We start from the raw sequence: 27,142 nt of genomic DNA on the forward strand, positions 1-27,142 counted from the left end.
GTTTGTGTGCATGTTCTTCATTTAGTCAGCTTGCAAAGAAAAGCTGTCCAGGAGAAAGTACTGTAACTGAGTCACTTGACAAAATGTACTTACGAATACGACGTGTACACAGCGAGAAGCTTTCCACGACTGCATTTCAAAGTTGTCATTTCTATAAATTTACAAAAATTCACCGAGTAAGGTCGTTAATTTGTAACGATTTATTTTCAGTACTCCGAAGGACGGAGTACTATTAAGGTTAGAATATTAGGAAACGTGCGTTAAGTAAACGAAATGCGTTCCTGATCAAAATCGTCCACTTCAGATGTCAAGGGGCTTAAGTAAAACACGACGACGACGGCAACGAGAACGCCACCAAGGTTTAGTGAGCAAAACAATGGCTGTGCACGTACGTTATCAAAGTTTATACATTTCTTAGCCGTCCTCTTAGACTACGAGTAGTCCCTCTTTCGCTTAGTCCGTGTTACGTGGCCCGAAAGAAAACCGCGAGAAAAAAATGACCGCGCGAAATCCTGGACGGACTAAGCGAAAGAGGGACTACTCGTAGTCTACCGTCCTCTGTAAAACAACAGGGAGGTTAAGAAACCACGACGACGACGCCGAGGACAACGTCGATTAAAAAATGAGTTTATATTTTACCTACGAATCTCGTGGTACTCTAGAGTCATTTACTTTGTTTATCACTGTCAAAGCTATAACGAAACTGAATCTAGGACACAACGATAAATTCGAAATAAAAAATTTAAAAAATTAGCTGTCGTGGTTCACGTTCTCCTGACAACGCAGAATTTGGTCATTTCACGTTGTTGTTTTGCAGAGGACGGCAAAGAAATGTACCATGAATTATAATGCACGTGCACAGCCATTGTTCCCCTCATCAAACCTTTTGTTTAGTGAAGTTGCCGTTGTGCGTCGTGGTTTTCTTAAGCTCCCTAACGTTAACAATGCGAACGACGACGGTTAATTTTTCGTATCTCCATTTGGAATAATTGCATATTCAGCCTGAGCACGTTTTTAGAGCCATACGCGCACTGAACTGATCTAGGCAATTGCGAGATTCGAAGGTAAATTCACTCGGCGGCGTCGTTTTGTAAGCTCCCGTATTTGGGCCAGTTGGACACAATGTGACAACATACTTAATGGCCGTAACGGAAACATGAACTCGCACGCACGGGTAAAATGGAACACCTCGATCGAGACCTCGAGAGTCATCGCCGTCGAAATGGCATCCGGATTGATAAAATGTGTGAAGGTGACGATGAAACTTGGTTTATCACAGAAGCGAAGGCAAAGCTTGTCTCGGAAAAACAGTTGAATTTGGAGAACCAGAACTCGAGCATCAGGCGCGCCGTGCGCGTGGATGGAGAGATGCGAGGAAAGGTGACATATTTTGTCCTGGATAGACTGATGGTTGAGGATAGACCTAGCCGTGAGTCCAGATATTTTTTTCTCCTTTTATATTAGCTATTTTTTTTAAAAGACGGATTCTACTGAAAGCTCGAGTATTAAATGCAAAATTATTTACTAGAAACCCACTCGTGCTCGTAATAGCGCGGCAACATTTTGAATACTATTTGAAACATCTTATTTTAGTTCATTTCTCTATAAGTGACATCGCGATTAAACTCTGAAGCATTCTCGAGAAAGTTAATGTCAAACCTCGTAAAAAGCCTGTGCTATAACATCAAATTCATCGTTCTCTCGCTAAGCCCGCTTCAGAGAGTCTTGATAAGCTCCTGTTAACTCTATCCTAATTGTTACAATCTTATCAGTTTTTTGGCAACTTCATACTGCTTTATGTTTGCCATTATCGCTCGAATGTTCGGCGGAAGCCGTAAAAAAAACCAATTACTTTTAATTATCATTTAGTCGTTTAGGCGATGAGGAGTTTGCATTGTTGTTTTATGAGCTCTGAAATGCCCTTTTCATTTCGATCATGACTGATAATCCAACTTTGTACGATTTTGTTTACATGAACCTCATATTGATCAGGCGGGGTGTTGGATTGTACGTGTCAAATGATCTTGATTTCGAAAACCGTGACGATAAAAGTACTCATGTTGATGAGGTGATGAAAACACTATTTACATCGAGATCATAAGACCTCATGGGAAAAATGCTATTGTGGGTATAATTTAGAGACTGCCAAACCAAAATGTTAATTAGTATTTTTGTGGACACGCTCAGTGCGGCAGGGGTAATTTGCAGAACGCCGAATGCCGAATGCACTGTTTGCTTGCGGTTAGTTTCACTTATATTTGCTTGTGGGTTAGCTTTTATTTGTCGGACAGGGCCATATGCAATATAATGCTGTCCGTAACAAACAAAAGCTAACCGCAAGCAAACACGAGTGAAACTACTAAATCTGGGAGCTTCGCCGCTCCTTTTCGTGGCTTTGCCGCTTTGTGCTCGCGCTCAATGCTTAAAAAATTACTGAATTTGTGCTACGCAGGCTAAGTTTTAGCCAGAGCCTGAAGGGAGAAATAAGATATGTTTTTTAATGGGTGATTATTATAATTTGAATTTATTAAATCACCAAAATCATAATGCCTCTGTAGAACTTTTGGATGGGTTTTACTCTTTTATGTTTCCACTGTTGATTTCGGTAGCACCCAGGATAATCTCACACACAGCAACCTGTATCAATAATATTTTCACTAACTACTTTGACTTCAAAAACCAAATAGGTGGCTTATTATTTTCTGACATATGAGATCATTTACCTGTAATTATATTTTTCCATTTGCTCTGCTAATATACCTGCTGAGACAAATAAATATACCATATTTGTTCAATAAGAACGAAGCCGACAACTTGAAGTTTCTCCAAGACCCTCTAACAACTTGAAAGTATGTGTCAATTTCCTGGGTATAATGTTCCAAACAACAATAGTTTCTTTAATAAATTTCCTGAAGTTTATGACACATGTTTTCCACTCAAAAATTAAAGGGAAATATATCAGTTTAGGAAGTCTTGGTTATCAAAGGGTCTACTTAAAAATTCATGTAAACATAAGAACAAATAATTTGTACATGCAAGTAATACCTCTCCTATCCATATTCTTGAAATTAAGTGCTGTCTAAAATCTACAGGAACAAATTAAACCACTCCTTGAGAATTATAATTATTATTATTATTGTATACTATGATAAAAAACGAGTAGTGGCAAATATTGGCAATATTTGAATAATATTTTGCTTGAAGTGATATATTGTGCAAGTCATCACAGAGCTTTTGTTGCAGCTGTTGCAAAATTTCGCGGTGTCCTGCACAATTTATCGTTTGCACCGAGTGTTACATAGATATCATTTTTACTCAACAAATATCAATGCAGCTTAGCGATATAATTAAATATCATTTTTGCCCCATGAAATACCACTGTACTGTGGCTTAGCAGTAGCTAGATCATTTTGTTCAGCTTGGCTTTGAATTGAGCAACAACGTAAGTCACTAGTTTTGCTATACTTGGGTTGTTCAACAATAGTGTAAGATATCTAACTCAGGTCTTAAAATTTCATTTCTTAATTTGTTTTGTAGAATGAAAAACTCTCTTTGGAATACTCTGTCACTTTATATATGTGTCTTCAAATATTATTTCTGCAGTCCTGCGATAATCATTGTTATATAGTAACTTAGATTAACCTTAGATTAAGCTTAGATTACAGTGCTAACCAACCCAGTGCCCCTTTCTTAATTTTAGAGTGAAGAGAGTTTTATCTTGCTCTATGATATGTCCCTGTGGTGTTATTTGCTAGAACAATGTATCGTGATGATGTGGCTCTCACTGTATGAGACATAGCTTATGGTGATATTATCCTTAAGTAAGATATCATGTTGAATCCGTCCAACGTTCTTCGAGATATCGCTACAATGATATTTTGTAAGAACAACATTTCAGCAAGATATCACAGGGAAGTGCTAATAATCTCTTTGAAATTACCTTTGTAATGCATCCTTTTATATGTATGATATATCACCGAGATATTGGCTAAATATCACAAGAATAAAGCTTCATATTGTAATGATTATTGTTTGTATGCACTATTTTTGCACAGCACTGCACTTGGGATCTCTTGAGTTGTCAACAGTTGACCAATGGTAAAGGATTAGAAATAGAAATAATTTTCAAATTAACTTTTCGATATAAATGGGTTGAAAATGTGCACAATGAAAGTTGAAAAGCACTAAAACCATTGGTTGATATCAAGTTTTATGTGCTGAAAATGATACGCCTAGTCACTGCGACATCATAGTGAAGTCAGCAGCAATGGTAAGCCATTGCTTTCAGGTCAGAAATAGTAGAATTTTGCTCGGCTTGGAATGGTACAATTTCTGGTTTCAGATCAAAATGTGACAACTGAACAAAGAACAACTTGTAGCCATTGTATCATGGTGAGAATTGCATTGAATGAAAGTGAGATAGACTCACTTTGTTGTGAAAAAGTGGCTGCTATAAACACCACCTTAGGCAAAACTTGAGCTTGGAGCTTGGAAATATAAGAGATATTGTTAAAGTTTAGACAAATAGACTACAGACAATGAGTTACAAAAGTAGCTGATACACTAAGAAAATTATGATGCTTTTTGATATTTTACCTCTTAATCTATTTCATTTACATCTAGAGTTAATTCTCTCTTACCCCCCACTCCCCAATTCAATCTTGTGTAGGTGCTGTAGTCTGTGCAGTCTTGAAAATAGAAAAAAAAATCAGCATTGCTGATTGCTGGGGGATGGAGAGAGGAAATGTTTTTAGGGTGCTCAAAAATCAAATTTTACTGTGAAGTGATTCAACTTGTCATTCATTGCAGTCTTGCTGTCCAAGTTAAAGTCTTGTCATAGAAGTCTTAAGGACAATCACTTTGTGCTCTTGTAATTTTTGCCAAAGAAATGAAGGGATCAATACTGAACATGACTCCTTTAGAGACAATGGATAGACACAGACGAAGGAACCGGAAAGAGAGGTTAACTAAAACTCAAGGCTAAGAGTTTCTCTTCTTTTCCTTTTGGGCCCCAGTGTCTATCCACCGCATGTGGCACCTGGAGCAAGCAGACAATGAAGTCATTGGCATCAGTGTGAATTTGGAATATTACTGTCAGATTAAGATGGACCAGACACTGGAATATGACCTGTTGGAGGAAGGAAAAAATTCAGCAAGTGGTGATAAACAGGTAAAGGTAAAAAGGTAAAGTCTGCATGCGAGCCAACTGGCCCATCAGGCCGGAGCTTATCCCGGTTTCTGTAGCATGAAGCGACTAGGAGTATTTCTACTCCCCCTGGATGGGATGCTAGTCCATCGCAGGGTTACCCCCGGCATTAAGTTCGCCGGTACCCATTTATACACCTGGGTGGAGAGAGGCATTGTGAGAGTAAAGTGTCTTGCCCAAGAACACAACACAATGTCCCCGGCCAGGGCTCGAACCCAGACCGCTCGATCCAGAGACGAGCGCACTAACCACGAGGCCACCGCGCCTCCCACAAACAGGTACTGTTACTTTAAATATAGTACGTACCACTCAGAGATATGTGAACCATCAAGCGCGTTTTAAACTCGGAGTAAACTAGTTTGCATTTTGAACTAAATGTGTTTTAACGCATTAGTGTTTCAGTTGGTAGTGAAACGCAAATGCTGTTAACTTGGTTGATGATGCTCATTTGTAGACGACACATTGAGATCAGTTTGCATAACAGAAGACTTGCATAAAGCAGGATTTATTGTTCTATTCACCTTTGCATTTCAGTGGTGTATGTGTGTAGTCCTTATCTGAACTCAGAAACAAACGTTGTCCAAGGAACCGTTTTTCATGAAGAAAACTTGAAGGCTGTAAACTAATATTTGGAGTATTATTGTGGAGGGACGGTGGCCTCGTGGTTAGTGTGTTGACTCCGGATCGAGTGGTCCAGGTTCAAGCCCTGGCCGGGGACACTGTGTTGTGTTCTAAGGCAAGGCACTTTACTCTCACAGTGGCCCTTTCCACCCAGGTGTACAAATGGGTACTGGCGAATTTAATGCTGGGGGTATCCCTGCAATGGACTAGCATCCCATCCAGGGGGGAGTACAAATATTATTCCTAGTCGCTTCATGCTTTCCGGCCTGTTGGACCCCTTGGTTCATATGCAGACTATTTAGTTTTCAAAAGTAATCGATCTTGTGGTTACATGCCACATGTTGTATGAACTGGTGGACACAATGCCTGTAGTTAATAACTCATTTTATATGGTTTGCATGCCTCTGAGTGGTACTGTAATTTCTTGGGTCAGGTTTGAGCCCAAGTCAAGTTAGAGTGAATCAAGTTAAATTTCTCTTTTTCTTTCCACTTTTTTCTCTCTCTTTTAGTTTTAATTGCGGAGTAAAAATGATGTACCAGAGATACAAGAACAGCACAAGGTTTGATTCTTTTTTCTTTGCCAGTTGTGAGAATTAATTTGTTTCCAAAAGTTTTTTCCTTTCCAAACACTCCTTGGCATCCATTAATTTTTCTCACAGATTCCAACCCCTATTAATTGATTACAACTAAGGCATAGATTCCGTGTTAACTAAACACTGTTGAAACTGATGTGGAGAATGAAAATATTAGGATTTTCGGCCATCAAGTACCATCTTGTTGCATCCCCAGGGAACCCATAGAAGAAAAAAAGGATTCCAACCCATTCTTTTTGTAGTCAAATTGGTGGAGGGCATTGTTTTTCTGTACACACTAACATGTATTTATTTCATCTGAATGATCATATCTAACATATTTTTCTTCTGTATGAAGAGCACTGCAAAATTAATAGATGGCGTAGTTCAATGAGGAATAGGGGTAGATTTATGCTTACATTATTTCAAAGTGCAAAACGAAAACACTAATCTTAAGTTAGCAGTTGCCTCGGCAATGGAAAACTGTTTTGTGCCAAACCTTACTGAAAATATATATTTTTTACAATAACAATATTATAGTCAAACGATATCATAAAAAAGGAAATGTGAATGAAAGAAAGAAAAGTTGACTTGAACTTCATTGGGGCTCGAACTTGACTTGTACTTGACTTGGCGCATCCAACATCGGAAATTTGACACTTCTTCAGAGAATCGGCCCAGATCTCCATATCGCTGCCGGCCACGTGTCTGTTGTTTCGGTGTTTTTCAGGACATACGTCTCCAGAACATTTGAAGTATTCCAGTTTGAGACAGACGACTTTGACCTTTGAGAGACTCATGGATACGTCACGGATTGTCAGCTGTTTAAGGCTACCGCAGTGCTCTCGGTCCAATTCGATGACGCTCCAATCGACAGAAAGCTCCATTTGTTTAATGTTCAAACACTCTGACAAGAAATCGAAAAACGAGTCTGCCTTGAAGGCGGGGCATTCGTACATCAGTAAGTCATGAATGCTCTTACAATAAGCTTTGATTTTAGACAGGACACAGTTTCCTTGAAGAATAAAAGAGAGGACATTTGTCGCATGGACTTCGACCGAGGTCAGATAATGACATTCCGAAATGAGAAGAACTTCTAAGCTAGGAAGTACGCACTTTAAACTCGTCACATTTATACTTGGTAAACCAGTTAGAAACAGCGTTGCGAGGCTATCCGATCTAAGAACTAATGAATCTGACGCGGTATTGTTCGTTACGTCTGTAACGGCCACAAAAAGCTGCTTCAAACACTTGAAATTTTCCACATAACTCACCAGGTCCGCGACACTTACAGGAAGATAGTGTAAATCAAGGCTTGCAAGAGTGGAGGAGTGACGAGAGTTCATCAGAGCTTTGATCGTAGGAAGAGACGCAATGTCCTCAATGAGAAGTTCGTCCATGCCATAAGGAGCACATTCAAGATTCAGCTCTTTCAGGTTAAGTTTATCTAGTACTGGAACAATTCTGTGCCAACAAAGTTTGAATATGTTGATATTTAAAGTCAAGGATTCCAATGAAGTAAACTGCCGAGCAAGGACTCGCAAATCCCACACCCGTATTCCGCGCTTGTGGATACGAAGGCATTGGTGGCCAACCTGCAAACGTCTTCTCACATGCGCTCTGTAGTCATCTATGGTCAAGAACTTTAACACTGGCGCACTTTTCAAAGACTGTCCGAAAACTCTACTCCAAGAGAGCACCGGGACATCAAGCCTCGTCAAGTTCGGAAGCGCCGTAAGTAATCGTCTTACTTCAACGCGAGTGAAAAACATTTGATCTTCTGCTCTGATGCACTGCATTAAATGACCATATCTTTTAAAACACAGGCACAATATACTCGCATAATCATCCTTGAAGTCCTGTTGCGCGTCTCGATCGTCCTGTAAGTGGATGTGTCTCCACAGAAGTCCGGTATTTTGGAGGATATGCTGCCACCCTCGACATATCGTGCAATATCGTTGAAGGTCTTCGTATATTGGATGGAGATAAGATAGTATCTGTGCTATTACTCCACCTGGTAGAATACCCATATTGTTTCTTCAAAATAGCAGCGGCTGGACGACTTTTAAAACTCGACTTTCACAGTCAATTGTGACGGGAAAGTCGTTGAACAGTTCACGCACAGGTAAATGCGTCTCGCGCGCGTTTGCATTACGCGTTATCATTTTCAAAAACGTCTCTGCATGCGCTGTCAATGGAAAAAAGAGCTCGGAGTACTGGCAAGACTAGCATCTGGCAGCTAGTTGTGGTTACAAAATATAGCAGCATCTTTAACAGCATCAAGCTGGAAATCTTACCAGCGTTAATTATCTCAGCTTCTTTGTTGAGGCCATTGTAATTAAAAAAAATTGCTCAGACAGTGTGTATCGCTCTCTGCAGGCGATCGTATGTTCGAGAATTACTGAATTTTCTGAGTTCAGTCTTTGAACTCAGAAATTTCTGGTAGTTAAAACTACTAAATTTAGTTAAAACTACCAGAAATTTTGGCTCGGAAGAAAACAGTAAACACTTTTTTGGTTCGCCCCACAGAAAAATTTCTGAAAGAAAAGGAACTGACTTCTACTTAAGATCTCAAAGTGCCCATTTTTCCGGGAATAAACGTTTACCATTTTCCTCCAAACCAAAATTTCCTGAATGTTTTGGCTCCTCGAGCCTCGGAATTTTTTAGTTCCCGACTTTGCACCAACTGGTCGCGCTTTTGAAATTCAAAATGGTTGCTACGCCAACAAAGGCACAGCCGCTGGGTGAAGTATACACAACATTTACCAAAACGGAACATTCAAACAGTGCGGAGAACTTTCTCCATAGTATTACTGACTCAACATTTACACTACTTTCATTTAACATCGCCTATACAAAGTCTGGCATACAATACGGCAACTTGAATTTTCTATTTTCCAATGAAAAAGATCAATGCTCGTAATCTACAATATATTCTCTTAACTGGTATTCTATGAAAACTACTACAGGAAGCAGGGAGAATTTGCACGTTGAAATCAGTGTTTAATGCAGCTCAACCCTTTAATCAAGAGCTGTGATCAATTTCAAGCTCTCTTCACCATTAAATTCAAGTGCTCAGGTTGTAAAACGAAGGATTTGATCACCTCTGAAAACAAAAGAACTGAGCATAAACAGCAACGAGAAATTCGACGTTCATCTTGCGAGCAGACAGAATAACATGTCTAATCCAATGCTGTACATTAATGTGAATGACGAAGTCCACTCTTTGAGGAAGCCTTTCTTGGTTATTTTTACATCTTCACAACACGTGAACGCAACGTCAAAACAGATTGAAGTTCTCAAAAGAATTTAGCTACAGCTTCTTTCTTCAGTTTCGGGTAACAAAGGAACTGCCTTTGTTGTGTCATGCAATGTGCAGGATACAAACACAACGGTGGGAAACTCAAGCGACTTCCGAAGCAAAGCAAAGCTCTTGTTGCACTTCAGAAATGTGAGCAGTTCTTGTTTCAGCAGTGAATACCGCAACACAACAGTCTGGAGCCTCAAGCCGGCCGAAACAATTAGCTGAGTAACTATTATAGTCACTAGTTCCACAGGGCTTCTTTGGCATTATTGATGGCCTTATAGGCATCCTCGTTGATCTTCTTACACTGCAATATCACATCTGAAAACACACAAATTACAGGACTTTAGGGCCGAGGTGTTATGGCCAACAAGCAAAGTGCAGGAAAAGTGCGAACAGAAAGTGCGGGAAGATTGACGAGAGATAGCTAAGGGCTGGTTACGTCAACCACGACCGGAAGAAAGATACTCTCTTTGTGCATGCTAAGTGACGGAACGTATGAATATCTTGATATTCTGGGTGAATGGTTGTGAGGTGCGATGGTAAAGGAGTGTACTGTTCTGTGCAAATGCTCTTCGAAAAATGGTAAACAGTGTTATTGTCAATCCTTATGATGCCATCTTATTTCTGTTAAGTGCTCTTCAAGTATTTGCTATCGTAAAATTCAAGAATCTTGGGGGGAAAAGCAACCATGAAATCTACTTTGATTTGCATATCACTATCCACTGAGATTAATGAAGTGACGATACACTTGGACACTGGGCACTGTGCGAAAAGGTCACTATTGCAAAATGGCATAATAATCAATTTATAAGTGACAGTCAATTAATTAATTAATTACTGTAACTATTCAGAATTCATATCATGTTCAATTGTGCATGGTTAAGAGTTCAGAATATGAAATTACAATTGAAAAACACTTGCAAAAATATAATTCAAAATCTGCTACACTTAACCTTTTCTTTTAATACAGGTTGTCATTACAATATTATTACCACTGATCATAAAAGTAGATGATGAATAAAAAGTAGTTTATCTATGAATTATCCACATAGACTATAACTTATGCAATGTAAGAATCATGTAATGTTCTTGTCATTGTCACTCATTACAAAAGTGGTTTTACAAAGTATTACTCAAGTATGCTAAAACTCATAGTCATACAATGCAAGAAATATACCATGCTCTCATTAGAACTGGCCGTTATAAACTAGAGAAAGTTCTAATGAATTTAAGCAACAGAGTGCACTTTCTGTATTTCTTTTTCTCTAGTCAGTGGTGGACCCTAAGTTAGTTGCACATGTGTACATTAGTAAATTGTCATTCACAAAATTCAGATATTGTGTTTTAATCACAAAAATTAAACATTATTTTCCGAAACATGTCTTCCAAATTTAAGGGTGTGTGTATTTTCTTTAAATGTGTATTCATAATTTGGCTGACACCTGCTTATATTACTAAGGACAATTTTGCCTCTACAGGTAATAGCCTACTTAGACAACTTCTTTCATCTCTGTCTCTGACCATGCAGAGCCAGAATGTGGAGAAACTCTTCTTCCATACAGGAACACTTGATAAGCAGGCTAGTGGTTTTTGACCGATCAAAGCATGCGTGGTATCACAGATAGTGACTAACAAACAATAGTCACAACATTTGTTGTACATGAATGGATGTGATTGACCAGTCAGGGCAAGTGCAATGACAAAGTTGTTCTAATAAATGACCGTCCACATGACATTATTATGCTACCTTGACAACAATCTACATTACTTAGCATTTACAAACTTGAAATAATCAACTCTTGAACGAGCTTGCTTAAGTCAAATTTTATGAATCAATTCATAGGTAAATAGGATCAATTTCTGCACATACAGTGTACAAAGATGGAGAACTCGCTGCAAACACAGCTTACCTCTAAATCCCTTCTCTGCTTCCTCTACGCTCCTATCCTCTACCAAAGTGTTAGAGGACAGCAGCTTTTCTGTAGGATTACAAATAACATCAACCATTAGCTACAAGTGCAACTTTTTCTAGTTCAAAATATGAGAAAATACACTGTACCAGAGCATTGCTTCATGCATGCAAAGAGGAACCCCTTATATCTGATTAACACAAATTATAAAGCAAAGAAACTTCACTCCAATAGCATGAAACTAATAGCATTAGAGAACAGGTACATTATGTTACAGATGAACCTGACAGTTAACACTCAGCCAGCTGCCTTATATGGACACCTGCTTGTTACAGACAGCTTTGAGTCTTGGTGTGCTGTAAGCCCATACATTAATTTTTTTGTCAAACTAACCCACTTAATATGAAGACATTGTGGACATTAAAGCTACCATGTTTGTCCAAAATGGTGGTGAAAAAATCATGATGTTCAGTTCAAGTGGATGGAGGACTGTTTGCCTGAAATTGAATGCTACAGACCTTAAAATTGGCAGATGAAGATGAGAATACAGCCTCAGATTTTCTATTAGATTCACGGCAGCTCTTAGGAAGGTGCTTGTGTAGTAAGAAACCACTTTGTTTGAATTCTTATGTGTGTTCCACGGCATTGTCTTGAGAGCTACTCCATGTTCAGATTGTAAATCATTATCTGACAAGATGAGAAAAAATATCGTTTAAAAAGTGAAAGAGCCTTCATGGCTTTAAAATGAATTTTTATTTGTTTACAATGCTGAAAATGCTACCTAAATAAGGAGAACAAGAAGACAGATAGCAGTAAAATTGTTTTCAGGGAATTTTTAGGCAAATTCATCATCACCATCTGTCCTTGTTACCCCATGGGTTGCAAAAGGCCTCCTTAGGCTTAGGAATATACCATTTGATCATCTTTTTAATATACCTGTTGTTGGTGAGAAATTATGCTTACAATCATGAGGTTTTGACCTGTTTATTTTATTGAGAAATTCTGCATCAAATGTTACCATGGCAATTTTGTAATTTCGTGCGTGAAATTGTAAATTAATGCTGAAATTTTGTGCCAAAATTAAGGAGTAATTTGTCATCCATGATATTAGTACAGTAACACCTAGCATTTAAGGTACATGCAAAGGGCTATGCCAATGTGAGTGAAGCCTCGTGGGTCAAAGGTACACATAGTAGGTGTACTGATCATGCACCAGTAAAAATTAATTATTACCTGTGAGCAGGGCATCAAGTTCATAACATATCTCATACAAGTCAGCACCCTTTCCACTGACTCGTTCACCTAAAGAAACAGCAATTATAGTGAATAGGAACCTTCACCGTGTTCTTAGATTTCCAGACAAAGGATTTCTCTTGTTAATCAGCACTCACCCAGACATGTTACAAATGAAATTAATTTACAGTATATTTTGGTAGTTAAGACTGTAACACAAGTACACAGTTCACTCATAACTCACCATCAAGAGTCTTGAGTTTAGGTAGAAGGTCACAAACAGATTTCTTGTAATTCTCTTCAGATACACAAACTGTAGAAACAAAAACATTAACACAGCTCAAAACAAAGAAATCAACATACATGTACTTAAACTTTTACATGTGCTGTACAATGTACATGTATCATGATTTGAAAGTGCAGTGAAAGTGATAATTTAGACAAATACAGTCCTGTACAATCACATGTGAGTTCTTTACATTTAAAATGGCTACAAGTGTATGTTATTTTGTTAACCAGGATATTTATGGTTTTTTGTTACATGCACATCTTTTGCTAAATTCAAATTTCTATGTACAGTCTACAAACCCACTCAATTTTTGATCTTGATAGTTCAACGAAGGTAAACTTTGAAACTGCCAAGGTAAAGGATTTCTACTGGTTATCGAACAAGCAAGTTAATAATGGTCCACATACTGGACCAACTAAATGGAGTACATGTAAATCTATGCCAGTGCATGCAAAACAATGGGAAAAAAATTTTATATCGATTAAACAGGTTTCCAGAGAAAATAAGCTGAGGGATTTTCACTTCAAATTTCTCCATCGAATAGTTGTAACTAAAAAAGAGCTCCATAGATTTCATATCAAAGACAAGAGTGAATACCTATATTGTGGAGAACAAGATTTGATAGAACATACCTTTTCAGACTGTTTTTTACGAAAGATTTCTTGTCAAAAGTGGTGCAATGGTTCAACAACTGTAATCAGTCTTCTTTCACACCATCAAATCAAGAATATTTATTTGGGATTTTTTCCAATCCTGCCAATAAAGAACTGGAAAAATTTAACTACACCTTGCTTTTTGCTCACTATTTTATCTATACAAATAAGTTACACAATAATTCTCTTCTCATCACAGATTTTGTCAGCAAAATCTCCTCTAAGTACAGGCTAGAAAATTTCAATCAAAATTTACATGCAATGATGCTCCCGCTTTGGTCTACTCTGGTTAAGTCATTATTATTATTATTAAATCTCTCTTTATTTTCATTTACTATAGCTTAAAATGTATTAATTTTGCAACTATTAAAATTATAGTTTATTGCATTGTATTGTATATAGGTTTATGTGTATCAAAAAAGGATACATTTCCACACACACAAAAAAAATGTACAGTCTGGTAGATGCACAATCATATACAAGTGGCCACGTCTGCACAGCGGTTAACAAGCATCAAATATACTGAAATTAATTTCTTACCAGGATTGGAAAACCCTGTATGGAGTCATGAAGTCTCAACACTTTCAAGTTCTCCAGTTTTGTTAAACATGACAGGCTGTCGATACTGCAAAATGTAAACAAAAATTATGGATTTTAAAAAAACCTGATTTAAAATAAATATTCTAGTATTTAACCCGTCTAGTCCCAGGTTCAGAATGTCACAATTCTTCTTACTGGCAGTCATTGGTTCTCTTAATGTCAGTTCTGAGAATTTGGTGTTATATCAAGGCAATATAGATGATGGTTTTCTTTATTCTCATCACCTGTTTTGTTGAAAATATATTGGTATTGAAATGAGAAATTAAAACTTGATCACTCCATGATATGGAATTAAAGGTAGCTTCAAACCTGTACTAACTGCCACCTCTCCTTAACAGCCAGGAGTTTTCATCCAAACCCTGTGTTTAAATTCATACTTTTTATTCCAAGTGAAACCTTTAAAAGTTAACCTTTCTACAATGGCCAGTCAAATTCTTTCTCAGCATAGCCACAATAGACAGGTTTGTCTCTATTCATCTAGCATTGGTACTTTTATTATTATTAAAGGGAATACTGTATATATCACTGTAATTGTACTTTTACTGTACAACTTGACTATTCTTTGAACATAGTATAGCAGGATGTGTACATATACATTATTTTCTTCAAAAGATGCCCATCCACTACACATATATGCCCTATATGACACAACCAAACAAATTCACAGTTCTCAAGACGTCATTTTCATGTCTGCTACAAATCTACTTAACAGACTTGCAATACATAATTTATGTATACTGCAGATGTAAATGAGCAAGTAACTTTTACAGTCACAATAAACAGATGCTGTTCATTAAATACAGACTGTGATATAAAAATTCTAAGAGCGGTACAACATAAATATGTTTCCTTTCTCTTACCTTCTTATCATGTTGCCTGACAAATTCAAAGAGGATAGATTTGAAAGGTCCTCAACTCCATCTAAAAATAATCAACTTTTAGTTTCCCATTGCACACCTTCAGTGCACAGAATTTACCTGTATTTTCGATTAAAAATTCTCCATTATATGTTGCCTATACAGTGCGAGGCTGGTGGCCTCATGGTTAGTTCGCTTGATACAGATCTGGCGGTTCGGGTTTGAGACCAAGCCAAGGATATTGTGTTGTGTTCTTAGGTAAGAAACTTTACTCTCATAGTGTCTCTCCACCAGTGTTTCAGCCAGAAAATTTTACTTGAGGGCCAAAGTGGCCGTAGAAGATCTTTTTTAGGGGCCAGTTTTTTAGGAAAGGGGTCACTAAATTGAAAGCTACAGAAGGAAAAAATGTGTCAGGGTACCAAGGAAAATAAAGCAGTTTATTAGGATCTATGATAAAATTTAATAGTAAGTGCTTTTTGAAGGGTTTCTACTCAATAAAGTTTCTTTTGAATCAGATACTAGTATGAAGGATCCGTGCATTACAAGAGAACAATCCTTAGGCCTACATGACGTAGTCAATGGTCAAGGGTTTGCAATGCATTATAGGGCAATTTCAAACATGGTCAGTCTTTTGGAAGTTTTCCGATATGAGAGAATCAATAGGGCAAAGCAAAAGGACGGATTGACTTCTTTTCTTATGTTGACTGTTTTAGAAACAAAGATCTTTCAATATGATTTTTATACAAGGACATAATGTGTGACAAAATAACCGTTATTGATCGTCAACACAGAGAAATGTAGTTGCCATTATGCCATATTCTTGGTTTTCGTGTGACACGGTCAAATTCCAAAATTAGAAATTATCTTTCCTTCTGAGGTTTTAATTTCATCAGATAAAAGACCCTACAGGAATGTGATGTTTGACGATGTTTTAGCTCAACAGAGTTCTTTTTGTAATAGAACACTCCAAGCTTTTGCCAAAGTTGCGTGACATGAAAATGGCGGCCCACAAAGACTGTCGCATAGGTCAAAAGATGAGTTATCGCTTTAGTTTTTGCTAAATAAACGGTGCTTGCACTAGAAGAAGCATTTATTTCAATGCGTTGCAGCTCGAGTAAGAATTTTCGTTTCAATGGCAAAACTGAACAACAGATGTTTTTGTTATTTTACAGCCGCCATGTTTGTGCCCCTCCGAACGGCACAAACATGGCGTCTCCATACAAAGCTCTATAAATTTGGGTGACACACTTCTGCAAATAACGGGCGAATGAAAAACAGCAGAAACCTGATTCTTGGTGAGGTTGTTTATATAGCAATCATCTATCATATCCCAGATTCTTGAATTTAATTATTGAATGGTTACGATTTTTAGTTTTGATCACATGACTGTTGAAAACCAAGAATTATGGCGACTAAACCAGGACTTTTGGTCGCCAAGGATGAAATGCTTGTTGCATTGGCGACCGTATCGATCACAATTTTGAGCCCTGGGATGGCTTTAAAATATTATGCCTGTGTTAAGCCTGCAGTCTTGTAAAAGAAAAGGGCCAAATTGGCCCTTTTTTCATTTTTCTGGGGGCCATCTCTGATTGTAACGCGGGATTCCCTCAATGGCGTGCTCTGGCGGAAACACTGCTCCACCCAGATGTATAGAATTAATAGGTACAGCAAATTTAATGCCTGGGGTAACCCTGCAATGGGCTAGTATCCAGGGGGGGGGGTAGAAAAACTCCTAGCCGCTTCATTCTCCAGAAACTGGAGATAAGCACTGGCCTGATGGGTCACTTGGCTTGTATGCAGACTTTTTACAGTGGGCAAAAAAAAAAACCATGGCATGACATGGCATGCTATCAGCCAATCAAAATACCAAAATTACTGCATATGACTGTAGTACTGAATGTATATACATCATATATGATTTGTAGATACGTATAAATTATGTGTAATAGCACCTGTTTACACATGCATACACAGTGCATAAGGGTAATTACGCTTGGCAACTTATCACTGTGTGTCTTTCTAACACTTACCAAGGGAAGACAACTTGTTACAAGAAACATTCAAGGTTTCCAGCAGCTCCAGCTCACCTGAAATGAACATTGGAGCACAAATTTACAAAAGAGTTCTAAATCAAAGAAGAGATCAACTATGACTGCATTGATCTCTTTCATTCAGAAATATGTACATGCAAATGGTTGTTTTCAACATTTCTTGAAAGTAACAAATCAATGTGTTCCCAGTATAACAAATTTTGCTCTCTTACATGTTAGTCTGGTCTAGCCACTAGTATCCAGCTACAACATGTTCTATTAGAAGTACATACAAGTTCTCTGAATAAATTCAGTACAATTGTACATGTGTAACATGGTAAATCTTTAGTGAATATCAGTGCTCAATGTACCAAATTATTATGGTCTCTATCCACTGATGAGTACCATAAGAACAATAAAAACAGGACAGAAACTGCTTCTCAATAGTGTCAAAACTACTAGCAACTTCACTGAGAATACAAAAACAATTGTCTCCCATGTTTGTACATGTATTGACAGTGTCTGCATAACTTTAAAAAATTACATGATTATACAATCATGTACTACCACAGTTTCCAAACAAGTGTACATACTTGTACACAGAACATCCATTTCTGTAGACAGGCCATTTTTCACTGATATGTACTGTCCAACCTCTACTAACAGACACCTACTGAAATTACATGCCTTCGATAGGTTGACACTTAGTCAAGGTTCCACCCACATACAAACAAGTACATGCGCATGTACATATTTAACCTACCATAAAGCAGACACCTCCTACAAGCACTTTTCATGCTCCAAGAGTATCTGCTTGTGGAACTCTGGTTTGACTATATATACACTGTACATGTAAAATTCTAAACCTACCCAAATCCTTCAGATCAGAAATATTATTTTTGGCAAGATCCAGGTGCAGCAGTCCCATACAGTCACTTATACAGCTGACGTCCTGTAAACCTAGAGAACACATTGCATTTTGTTACATAATTTCTGTCCTTGTATATTTGTATTTTCTCGGTATACTCACTTGTGTAAAGCCTCATGTGTACGCTGAGAAAATACAAGGGTTTACCATTCCAGCATTGCATAATTATATTATATCTCTCTATTGTAATAAACACACATACATGTATGTCATAAATTATAAATGGTCTGGGGAGTGTTCACTTGGGAAACTGGGAAATTCATGGTTCTCGTTATGTGCAAACATGCATATTTTCCACATCTCTATATTTAGTTGGTAGATACTGTGATGAATGAAACCTCCAACTCTCAAGCTGGGTCTTCTATCCACATTCCACTACAAGTACCTGTACTTTGAGCTACTATGTGCTTCTTGTACCTACCCATTCCACTGAGATCCAAAAAACTGATGCTCTCAAGATCAAATTCACCAGTTCTGCTCTTCAGCAAGTGAGGAGTCAAGACTGAGCCTGGAACAGCGGAGGGAAAAACAAAAAGGACCATTCAAGCATGCGCTTGTTGCATTATTCCCCAATTCTGTCGAGAAAACTATGCATGCCAGCAAACGTTCTTGCCTCTCCTATCCTACATGCACTGTACCTGTAATTTTAACAAACAGCTTATCTTTCTAACAAGCCTAATCATTAACAATTAGAGACCAAACATAATTATAAAGTAGAGAAACCAGAGAAACCTTGAGCTAAATTCGACCGTCCATCGGGGGCACATGTTCAGAGGGAAAATACCATGAAAATACTATAACTGTATCAAACACTCTAATAAAAATACGTCATTCATAGCTTCGAGGGACAGTAAAGTTGCAGGCTTACCTCCAGCTCTTGCCATGAGTTTTTAACTCCGTGAAATAAGTTTCACGGCGACAAATAGTTCGTCAAAAACTTCCTGATCTTTACCGCCATGTTGCTATGCTCGTAAACACGAGTCGTCCCATTCCTCTACTCGAAAAAAAATGACTCCTTTCTTCCCGTCAGGCCACGCCCGCTTGTTACTCTAACAGCCAGTTCACACGCACACACCGTAAACTTCAAGCCCGCAATTCTGATTGAAAACCGATCAAATTGCTTTTACTCTCGTCTGCTAGCTTTTGAAAAAAAGAAAGAAAATAGATTTTGAAGAAAAAGACAGTTTCACATTGAAGTTAATGGTCGTTAATTCTCATAGAAAAGTTAAAGCTGTTAAAAGAAAAGCCAGGGACGGTGCCCGGTCCAGCACAAAATTTGGGCCAACAGAAGAGCAATCTGAGTACATGATTGATCATCGCAATAATACACACAACTTAAACGGTGTGAAATTCAAGCCTGAAGAAAACCGATCAAATTGCTTTTACTCTCGTCTGCTAGCTTTTGAAAAAAAGAAAGAAAATAGATTTTGAAGAAAAAGACAGTTTCACATTGAAGTTAATGGTCGTTAATTCTCATAGAAAAGTTAAAGCTGTTAAAAGAAAAGCCAGGGACGGTGCCCGGTCCAGCACAAAATTTGGGCCAACAGAAGAGCAATCTGAGTACATGATTGATCATCGCAATAATACACACAACTTAAACGGTGTGAAATTCAAGCCTGAAGAAAATTCAGGCCTGAACGGGATTCGAACCCATGACCTCTGAGATACCGGTGTAGAGCTCTACCAACTAAGCTATCAAGCCAACTGGGTGCTGGTCACATTTTGAGTTCGTAATATACCAGTAGATGGTGAAGAATACAAGTGAATATATGAAATTTCATATATTTGAACTGCGGAGAAAGATATGAAGACGTGATTGATCATCGCAGTTATAAACACAGCAGTTGTGACTGGTTGACTTTAATTATTGGCCCCCTGAGCTTACTTAGCCGTGTCGTAAAACACATTGATGTGTCGATCCTAATAAGAGTTTTCAGAACTAAGTTTCTGTAATGAAGCCAAAACACTTGCGCGTTTCCTACGATGTCGGAAAAGCTCTTGCAATAGGTGCTCTGCATAGCAGTAGCCTGCATTGTAAGTTACATCAGGTTGACAATGTTAACGGTTAATATACTGGTGGAAGGCCTTCAATGTCGGAGTTTTACTGTAAATCAACATAATCATCCACGGAGACCCAGGGGCTGCTAGATGCGATGTTTTCGGGCGAGCGAGCTCAGCCGAAAATATTGCATCGTCCCCACTAGCAGCCCCTGGGTCTCCAAGGATGCAACATAATCAGTATACAAGTGCAGGCTGTGAGAGTTCTGGGGTGATTCTTTAGTATTGCGCTCGTTATCGTTTTTTACGACAAGTGCAAACATTCTTCGCGCGCTCATTGGCTAATTTTTATTGTCAATAAACGGACAGACACATGAATTTATAATTTATGCGATGCGTCAATGAGCGAGTAAAGTAGTAGGTAAAGTCTCCATACGAGCCAAGTGGCCCATCAGGCCGGAGCTTATCCCGGTTTCTGTAGCATGAAACGACTAGGAGTATTTCTACTCCCCCCTGGATGGGATGCTAGTCCATCGCAGGGTTACCCCCAGCATTAAGTTCGCCGGTACCCATTTATACACCTGGGTGGAGAGAGGCACTGTGAGAGTAAAGTGTCTTGCCCAAGAACACAACACAATGTCCTCGGCCAGGGCTCGAACCCGGACCGCTCGATCCGGAGACGAGCGCACTAACCACGAGGCCATGAGGCCACCGCGTCTGTCCCGTTATTGACAATGAATTTCGTCACAACCCTGTCAAAGTAGGCTATCGCTTCGTGGATCCAAAGCTACTTTGACAATGTTGTGATGAAATTTATAATGAATAACAGGACAGACGCATGTAAAACTGACGTCAGTTTGTTAAACTGCGTATCAGTGGCCGTGCAGTAAGAAAATGGAGCGTTTTCTTTACAGCTGAGCTCACTAGTTTTCGTGAAAAAGAGTTTAGTGTCCTATCAGTTTTTCTCATTATGAGTCAAGCAATCATCTTTTTTCAATAAAATGAATAGATCGAGAGGGATTTCTTTGGCAAAGGAATCTGATCACCCTATACCTTAAAAAATATGGCAAGACAAGAGAGGATGGAGGGTAACAGTGTTTGTCCCCTCCCAAGGTAATCCCTGTAGAGGGAGAGAGGCAAAAGATGGGATTTGCCATGCACTTGGAATGAAGCTGTCACCGTTGCGAGAGACAGCAGATTGGAGGAGACAAGTCAATGTCCCTATTCTCCCAGAGGAGAGCTGGGAGCTTTGACGATGATGAATCCCACTCAAGTTATTTGTTGAGCCCTGCCAGTTTCTGAATTCCCAGAAACGTCTAGAAATAGCCGATCCATTGACGCGGATTCTGCTCACATGGATAGCTCAAGCAGCTTACAAGCGTCTTCACATTCAACGAAAACATCCACGCGACGCTCATGGTAACATGGTCCGCGAAAGAACGTACCATGGTACCATGCCTAAAAATAACTTGAGAGGAATTCTGAAATAGTCATTTTCACAATCCAGTACTCAAACTGCCTTTGACGGCGAAACCATAGTTTAAAGATAAATGTTAACTTGAGAAGGAACAAATTCAGGTCTTTTTTTATTTCCATGGTTAGTTTCCCCCTCTCCCTCACTTTTGACCGCCGGCCACACAGGCTTATTCTCACCCACTATCCCCCACTTCCGCCGCCCTACGAAGGACATCAGCAATTCCTTGGGGGAATGAGTCCAGGAAAACATTGGACATTTGTAGGGGAGCCGAAGAGGGAGAAGTGTTTTTCATGGAGAGCATCATAAAAAGCACTACAGGAAACTCTTCCTCCTTTAATAACAAAATCGATGCAACAGCGCTTTTAGCATCTCTGACAGCCTTTCTCTTCTTCAGTCTAAATAGCTTTTCCTCACAACTAGAAACTATGCAGGTGTTGAATAGGCTTGCCACTTCCATTTCATAACGTAAATTATAGAGGTAACCACGCTTTTTTTTAAAGTTATTCATCTTTTGGAAAACGTTTACAGTGCCTATTACATTTTTTTCGTGTCACCTCCCAGTAAGCAGAAAATTTGTGTCTCTTGTTTTGCGCATGCACTACACCATCTGTGAGTGATATGACCTGATATGGCTACGATATCATGCACACTTGGCCGAATTTGGTTACGGTAAATAGCTAATCGTACCGTTTTTGGTATGGTTCAGCGGCGTATCAGGCTCGTTTGATCCCCGGGGGGAACTCCCATATAAAAGGACGGGGGTGTTCGTCGGAAATTTTGAAAAGAACCGCTAAGAGGTACCAAGATCCTGCTTTGTGGGCGTGGCTTGAAATTTTTTTCGCCCTTAAGAGATACCAATTCTAAAACAAAGCATTACCTCCTGCCATATTTTTTCGGTTCAATACCCTAAAAGGTACTGCAAAAGCTCCTGCTGTGGACCTTTTGAGGCGGAACACCCTAAGAGGCACCAAAACCGCTCTTTTAACCCCTTAAAACTAACAGAGAACCCCCGTCTTTTTTATCTGGGAGTTCCCTCGTCCCTAGTCTCCTCCGCAGCCGTTTTTTGGGATGTCACGCAACGCTCCCACCAAAGAAACGGCTGCTCACATCCAAACAACATTCTTTTCCTTTTGTGTTTGTGGTTTGTTTGCGCTCTGTTGAACAGACCAATTACATAATAGCAAAGTGTGAATGATGTAAGTTTTCGCGCGAAAAGGCCTGCGGTGCGAACACGCGAGGGATTTCTGGCTTTTGTTTCACGCCGCACGTCGCCTAAAATAGGCGGTGTTCGCGGGCTACCATCATGACAGACGAAAACAAAAGATAAATGAAAGCCTTAAGTACAAGTGCTTCATGTGCTCATCGCTATGTTCAGCTAATGAGAGAATATATATTTTCTGGAAATGTTAAATTGTAAGCGTCAATCAAGGGCTAAACGCTTCCTACAGATTGAAATCAGGAGGAAAGAGGACAAAGAGCGGCATTCAGAACTTGCTGTCAACAAATCGAGCGAAGCTACTTGATTTTCTGATTCTTTTATTAAATTAAAATAGATATCTTCCTTCTCGACAACAATTTTTTGAGTTGAAAGCTTCTAATAATTAGCTTGAACTTTGAAGAGTCTTCAGCTACATAGAAAGCTCGTTCAAGCGTCGCCGGTATTTTTCGGCGTCCATAAACAAAAGCCGGAAATCTGTATGTTCATTTGTGGCATCTCCCACGACGGGATACAAAGATAAAAAACATTCTCCGATTGGACAAGTTTCAAAGGGCGAATTTGGCGCGAAAACGTTCTTGATAATGGAACGGAAGCGGTGATTGGCTAATTTGTTGAAAGGAATGTTGTTCGGGTGTGAGCAGCCGTTTCTTCGGGGGGAGCGTTGCGTGACATCCCAAAAAACGGCTGCGGAGGAGACTACCCCGTCCCGGGATTTGGTCTCGCTATGGCCGGTATTCTGGTTCTACTACGTCTCACCAAAATATGAACCATGGCTCGACCAAACCCGCCTGAAATGCCACCGAAGTACACTCACTTTTAATAAGAATGTATATTTTTCATGCCCAGGCTGGATTTTCTTATTTTTCTGCCGACTTAATGCTGAAAATGTTGTGGTGCACATTCTTTGCTTTCAGCTGAATAAAAGTGTATGGTATCAGTATTTTGTTACATTGCGCACGTGCTTTATCGCTTTACGTTATACGTAGTTTACTTTTCGTTTTGTTACCTGGTTTTGTTAGAGAAATGAAATAATACCACACTTTTCAACAGTCAAATAAAGTTCATTTATTTTATTGTATTTTACTCCCATCAACACACACACACAAAAACTTCTCAAAAATCTTATCCTTGGGTATATTCTTCACATATTAAAATTTTGCCAGTAGATTCTTGTTCAAAGGGAGGGAGAGAGAGTGCAAGACAAAGCCATTCAAGAGCTTCTTGTGTTCTTTTGTTCAAAGTAGCTACTGCAGTAGATGACTCAAACTGGTACACAGTGGAACAAAAAAGACAACGTTTGAGAAGTGTTACTTTACTTTATTAAATATACAAAACACTGAAATACTAAATTAGAAAGGCTTTAGTGTTACATGTCCAAATACATGTAGCTGTTACAAATAAATTCGCTAAGTTCAAAAGCACTTAAGAACAGGAGTGAGGGTAGAGATTGAAAGCTATGGGTAATAGAAACATCAAGTGAGGAAGCTAGTTAATAAAATAAAACCCTCATATTAACTAATGATACCCCCCCCCCCCCCCTATTAACTATGCACGGACCGAGCAAGCTGGCCTAACGGTTAAAATGATAATCATTGAAAACAACATAAATAATTAACTTGCCAAAAGATTTCAAATCTATACAGCTTCGTGAAATTTGTTACAAACGGCCAAATAGGTCTGCACATTGATTTTCGCATTCATAAGTTTCCCGCTCTTCTCCTTCGCAAGGTTTCCCGCCAAAACTGGGCTCTGGACTCGTGCAATTTCGAAAACGTTCTTGAAAACCTCCGCACGACTCGCTACAGGACGTCCATTCATTCCATTCTGACCAACCTCCATCAACTGTAACAATACGGAGATAAACATACATCAAAATGTATAGAATCTAAATTCCTTTTCTCGTCCCCATGCAAGTCCCTTTTGGTTGGACCGCGCGGAATTGCGGACCGTTGCACTCCCAAAGTTAGGCGTCCTAACCATCAAGCTCCCCGCTTCCTGTTTCCAACCCACTTTTCACTGGCGAAATGTAGCGGCCGCTGGGGAAAAGTCAGTCACTTCGTCTTTAGGCATGTGAAAAAAAAAGCCTACAGGAGCTTAAAAGTTTCACTTGACCACCTACGCAGCTCGACAGTTTCTTTGGAAACAAGAGATTCACTAATACCTTTGTTCATATTAAAAGTTAGTTTTCTTCGGTTTCTTAAAGCTAAGTTGCTACTTCCATCGATGGTTAAGGTGGCTTCTTTTATTCTTATAATCCGGCAGTAATAATAAACGCGCTTTCATCTTTGATCTAGATTTACTCACGTGACAGCTTGTTTCTAACTTACCGGGACAGGGTGGTAGTTGGCACAACTGGTTTTGTTGCGTTTCTCCCTTGCAATTTTTCCCACCATTTTCAGGTGCTGGTTGCGTGCAGTTTCGGAAACGCTCTTGAAAACCAGTCCCACAGGTCTCATTACAGGAATTCCAAACACTCCAGTCTGACCAACCACCGTCAACTGTGAAAAACAGATATACAATCTTCTAGCGTCACATTGCATCACGCATTTCCTATCCTCCTCGAATTTGGTACGTTATGAATCGCATCTGTGCGTTTTCCTCTTAAAGGAGCTCAATCGCGGCATTTTTGATTATTTTGGCCATGAAACCTGATAATAGAAGTTTACTAAGAGAAAAAGATACTTTACTAAGGTAGAAAAAGACCAAAGAGATAATAATACACCATAAAGAAACAAAGATGGTTTAAGATGGAGAAGACTGACACGGGTTACAAACGACGAACTTCAAAAATTTAGGCTACGCGTTTTAAGATGCGAAACCGTGACGTACCTCCTTTAACAAGTTTAACTAGCTGATTGTTTGATTATTGTTCGATAGGTTGGCTGGTTTGTTGAATACACGAATGAATGGATGGATGGACGACGGAAAGAATGCTATTGTTTACCTCCAGTGCAGCATCTTCCACTGTAACCAGTTTTACAGTTACACCGCAGACGATCTGGAGTTCCACCATTGAGACACTCCCTGTTACATTGCCGAGTCTGCGTGAGTGACCAACAGGATCCACCGCACTTAGCTGATCTGGTCACTTTACGGTAACGAATCTGCATTCCCTCAGTACCACATGGCTGGCTACAGGAACTCCATTTGGACCAAGAAGTCAAACTGCAGTCTCTTTTGTGGCAACCTGAACCCCACAGGCACCCTTCCCCCAGGTGTAACATCGTGGCAAAGGACAGGACAAGAAACAACCAAACCAATTTCGGAATCATTCGGTCAATCTTCTCACCAAAGTCTGATGGTAAAAAGAAATTATTTCAGTGGCAAGAATGAAAAGATTTGAAGAATTCAGCTCTCGCTGATAATCAAGCGAGATCAATGCGTAAAAGCGCCTGCTTCCAACGCTGGTTAGGAGAAACCGAACGAGAGAAACTGTTAGAAACTACACTACCTACACAACAACCCGTGCACATTAGCATTGATGAGTTGTGACTGTAAATTAAAGCACTCGGTTAAATCCAAGTCTACATCGGAGAGTACATCGGAATATAAATCGAATTGTAGTTACAATGTCGCTTGATTTATAGTAACGAGTGCATGATTAAGTTACATCTGATCAGCTAGATAAACAATGAATGTTACAGACGAGTTCAAGCAACTAAAAATAGATTACACCTTTTACATTTCACGTGTCACAATTGTCTCATTGAGAGTTCTTGAAATTTCGGTACTAAATGCAGAAATTACTAGTAATCAGTACTTTTACAAGATTATTACATCATCAATAAAATCACCAACTGTCAGTTATTTTTAGTGAGGTGCTTAGGACAACAATAGTGCAGTTTATCCCCTGACAACTAATACCACAAAATTTCCCTTTCATTACCCCCATGACATGAAATTAAAGAATGGAAATTATTTTCTCTTGGATTTAAAGACCACTTAAACTAGCCTTCTAGTTAATGGCGTCCAAAAGTGAACAACAATACTGAATACGATACAAATGTAATAAAAATTTCATTAACAATCCCCGATGACACTTTTTGGCGTTAGTTATCCAAAATAACAATAAAATCATGATAAAATGAAAAAAAAACGAACAATGAATGTTACAGAAAGTTAGCTATTTAAACTAAGAAGATAAAACTTCACGTAAGAGTTCATTTGTTAGCTTTCCGCTAAAAGTAAGAACAGATTCATTCAACTTAAGAGTACCATCCAAACTATGACAAAGCAGAACTG

At 38.9% G+C, this 27,142-nt stretch overlaps 3 protein-coding genes and 1 pseudogene across 7 annotated transcripts; 1 reads left to right on the forward strand and 3 right to left on the reverse strand.

Annotated features, from left to right (window-relative positions):
- The first annotated feature begins 535 nt into the window (after window positions 1–535).
- On the forward strand, window positions 536–26,707 carry LOC149108491 (uncharacterized). 4 transcript variants are annotated; one of them, XM_089296293.1, is made up of 4 exons: window positions 749–1,429; window positions 5,016–5,170; window positions 6,337–6,387; window positions 25,778–26,707. In XM_089296293.1, the coding sequence occupies exons 1-3, from the start codon at window positions 1,180–1,182 to the stop codon at window positions 6,340–6,342; spliced, it is 411 nt and encodes a 136-aa protein (XP_089152419.1). In that variant the 5' UTR covers window positions 749–1,179; the 3' UTR covers window positions 6,343–6,387; window positions 25,778–26,707. The 4 variants fall into 4 exon arrangements, with proteins under 4 accessions (XP_089152416.1, XP_089152419.1, XP_089152418.1 ...); XM_089296292.1 differs by lacking the exon at window positions 25,778–26,707 and adding an exon at window positions 11,185–11,439; XM_089296290.1 differs by lacking the exons at window positions 6,337–6,387; window positions 25,778–26,707 and adding an exon at window positions 5,485–5,559 and having other exon boundaries at window positions 536–1,429.
- LOC110069581 (uncharacterized) lies at window positions 6,681–10,024 on the reverse strand. Its single transcript, XM_020777104.2, has one exon. It carries the CDS (start codon window positions 8,427–8,429, stop codon window positions 6,900–6,902), a length of 1,530 nt encoding a protein of 509 aa, XP_020632763.2. The 5' UTR covers window positions 8,430–10,024; the 3' UTR covers window positions 6,681–6,899.
- Window positions 11,731–19,328, reverse strand: LOC149108492 (leucine-rich repeat-containing protein 61-like; annotated as a pseudogene). Its single transcript, XR_016209245.1, has 8 exons — window positions 18,628–19,328; window positions 18,149–18,238; window positions 17,279–17,335; window positions 15,252–15,312; window positions 14,332–14,416; window positions 13,094–13,162; window positions 12,850–12,918; window positions 11,731–12,303 (listed from the first exon to the last, which is right to left on the reverse strand). The product of XR_016209245.1 is annotated as a leucine-rich repeat-containing protein 61-like (transcript).
- LOC149108493 (uncharacterized) lies at window positions 24,197–25,979 on the reverse strand. Its single transcript, XM_089296288.1, has 3 exons — window positions 25,845–25,979; window positions 25,228–25,398; window positions 24,197–24,742 (listed from the first exon to the last, which is right to left on the reverse strand). The coding sequence occupies exons 1-3, from the start codon at window positions 25,911–25,913 to the stop codon at window positions 24,536–24,538; spliced, it is 447 nt and encodes a 148-aa protein (XP_089152414.1). The 5' UTR covers window positions 25,914–25,979; the 3' UTR covers window positions 24,197–24,535.
- Window positions 26,708–27,142: the final 435 nt, after the last annotated feature.

This window comes from Orbicella faveolata, unplaced genomic scaffold (genome assembly GCF_042242905.1).
Source record: "Orbicella faveolata isolate gen_17 unplaced genomic scaffold, um_ofav_v1 contig_26, whole genome shotgun sequence".
NCBI classification, from domain to species: domain Eukaryota; kingdom Metazoa; phylum Cnidaria; class Anthozoa; order Scleractinia; family Merulinidae; genus Orbicella; species Orbicella faveolata.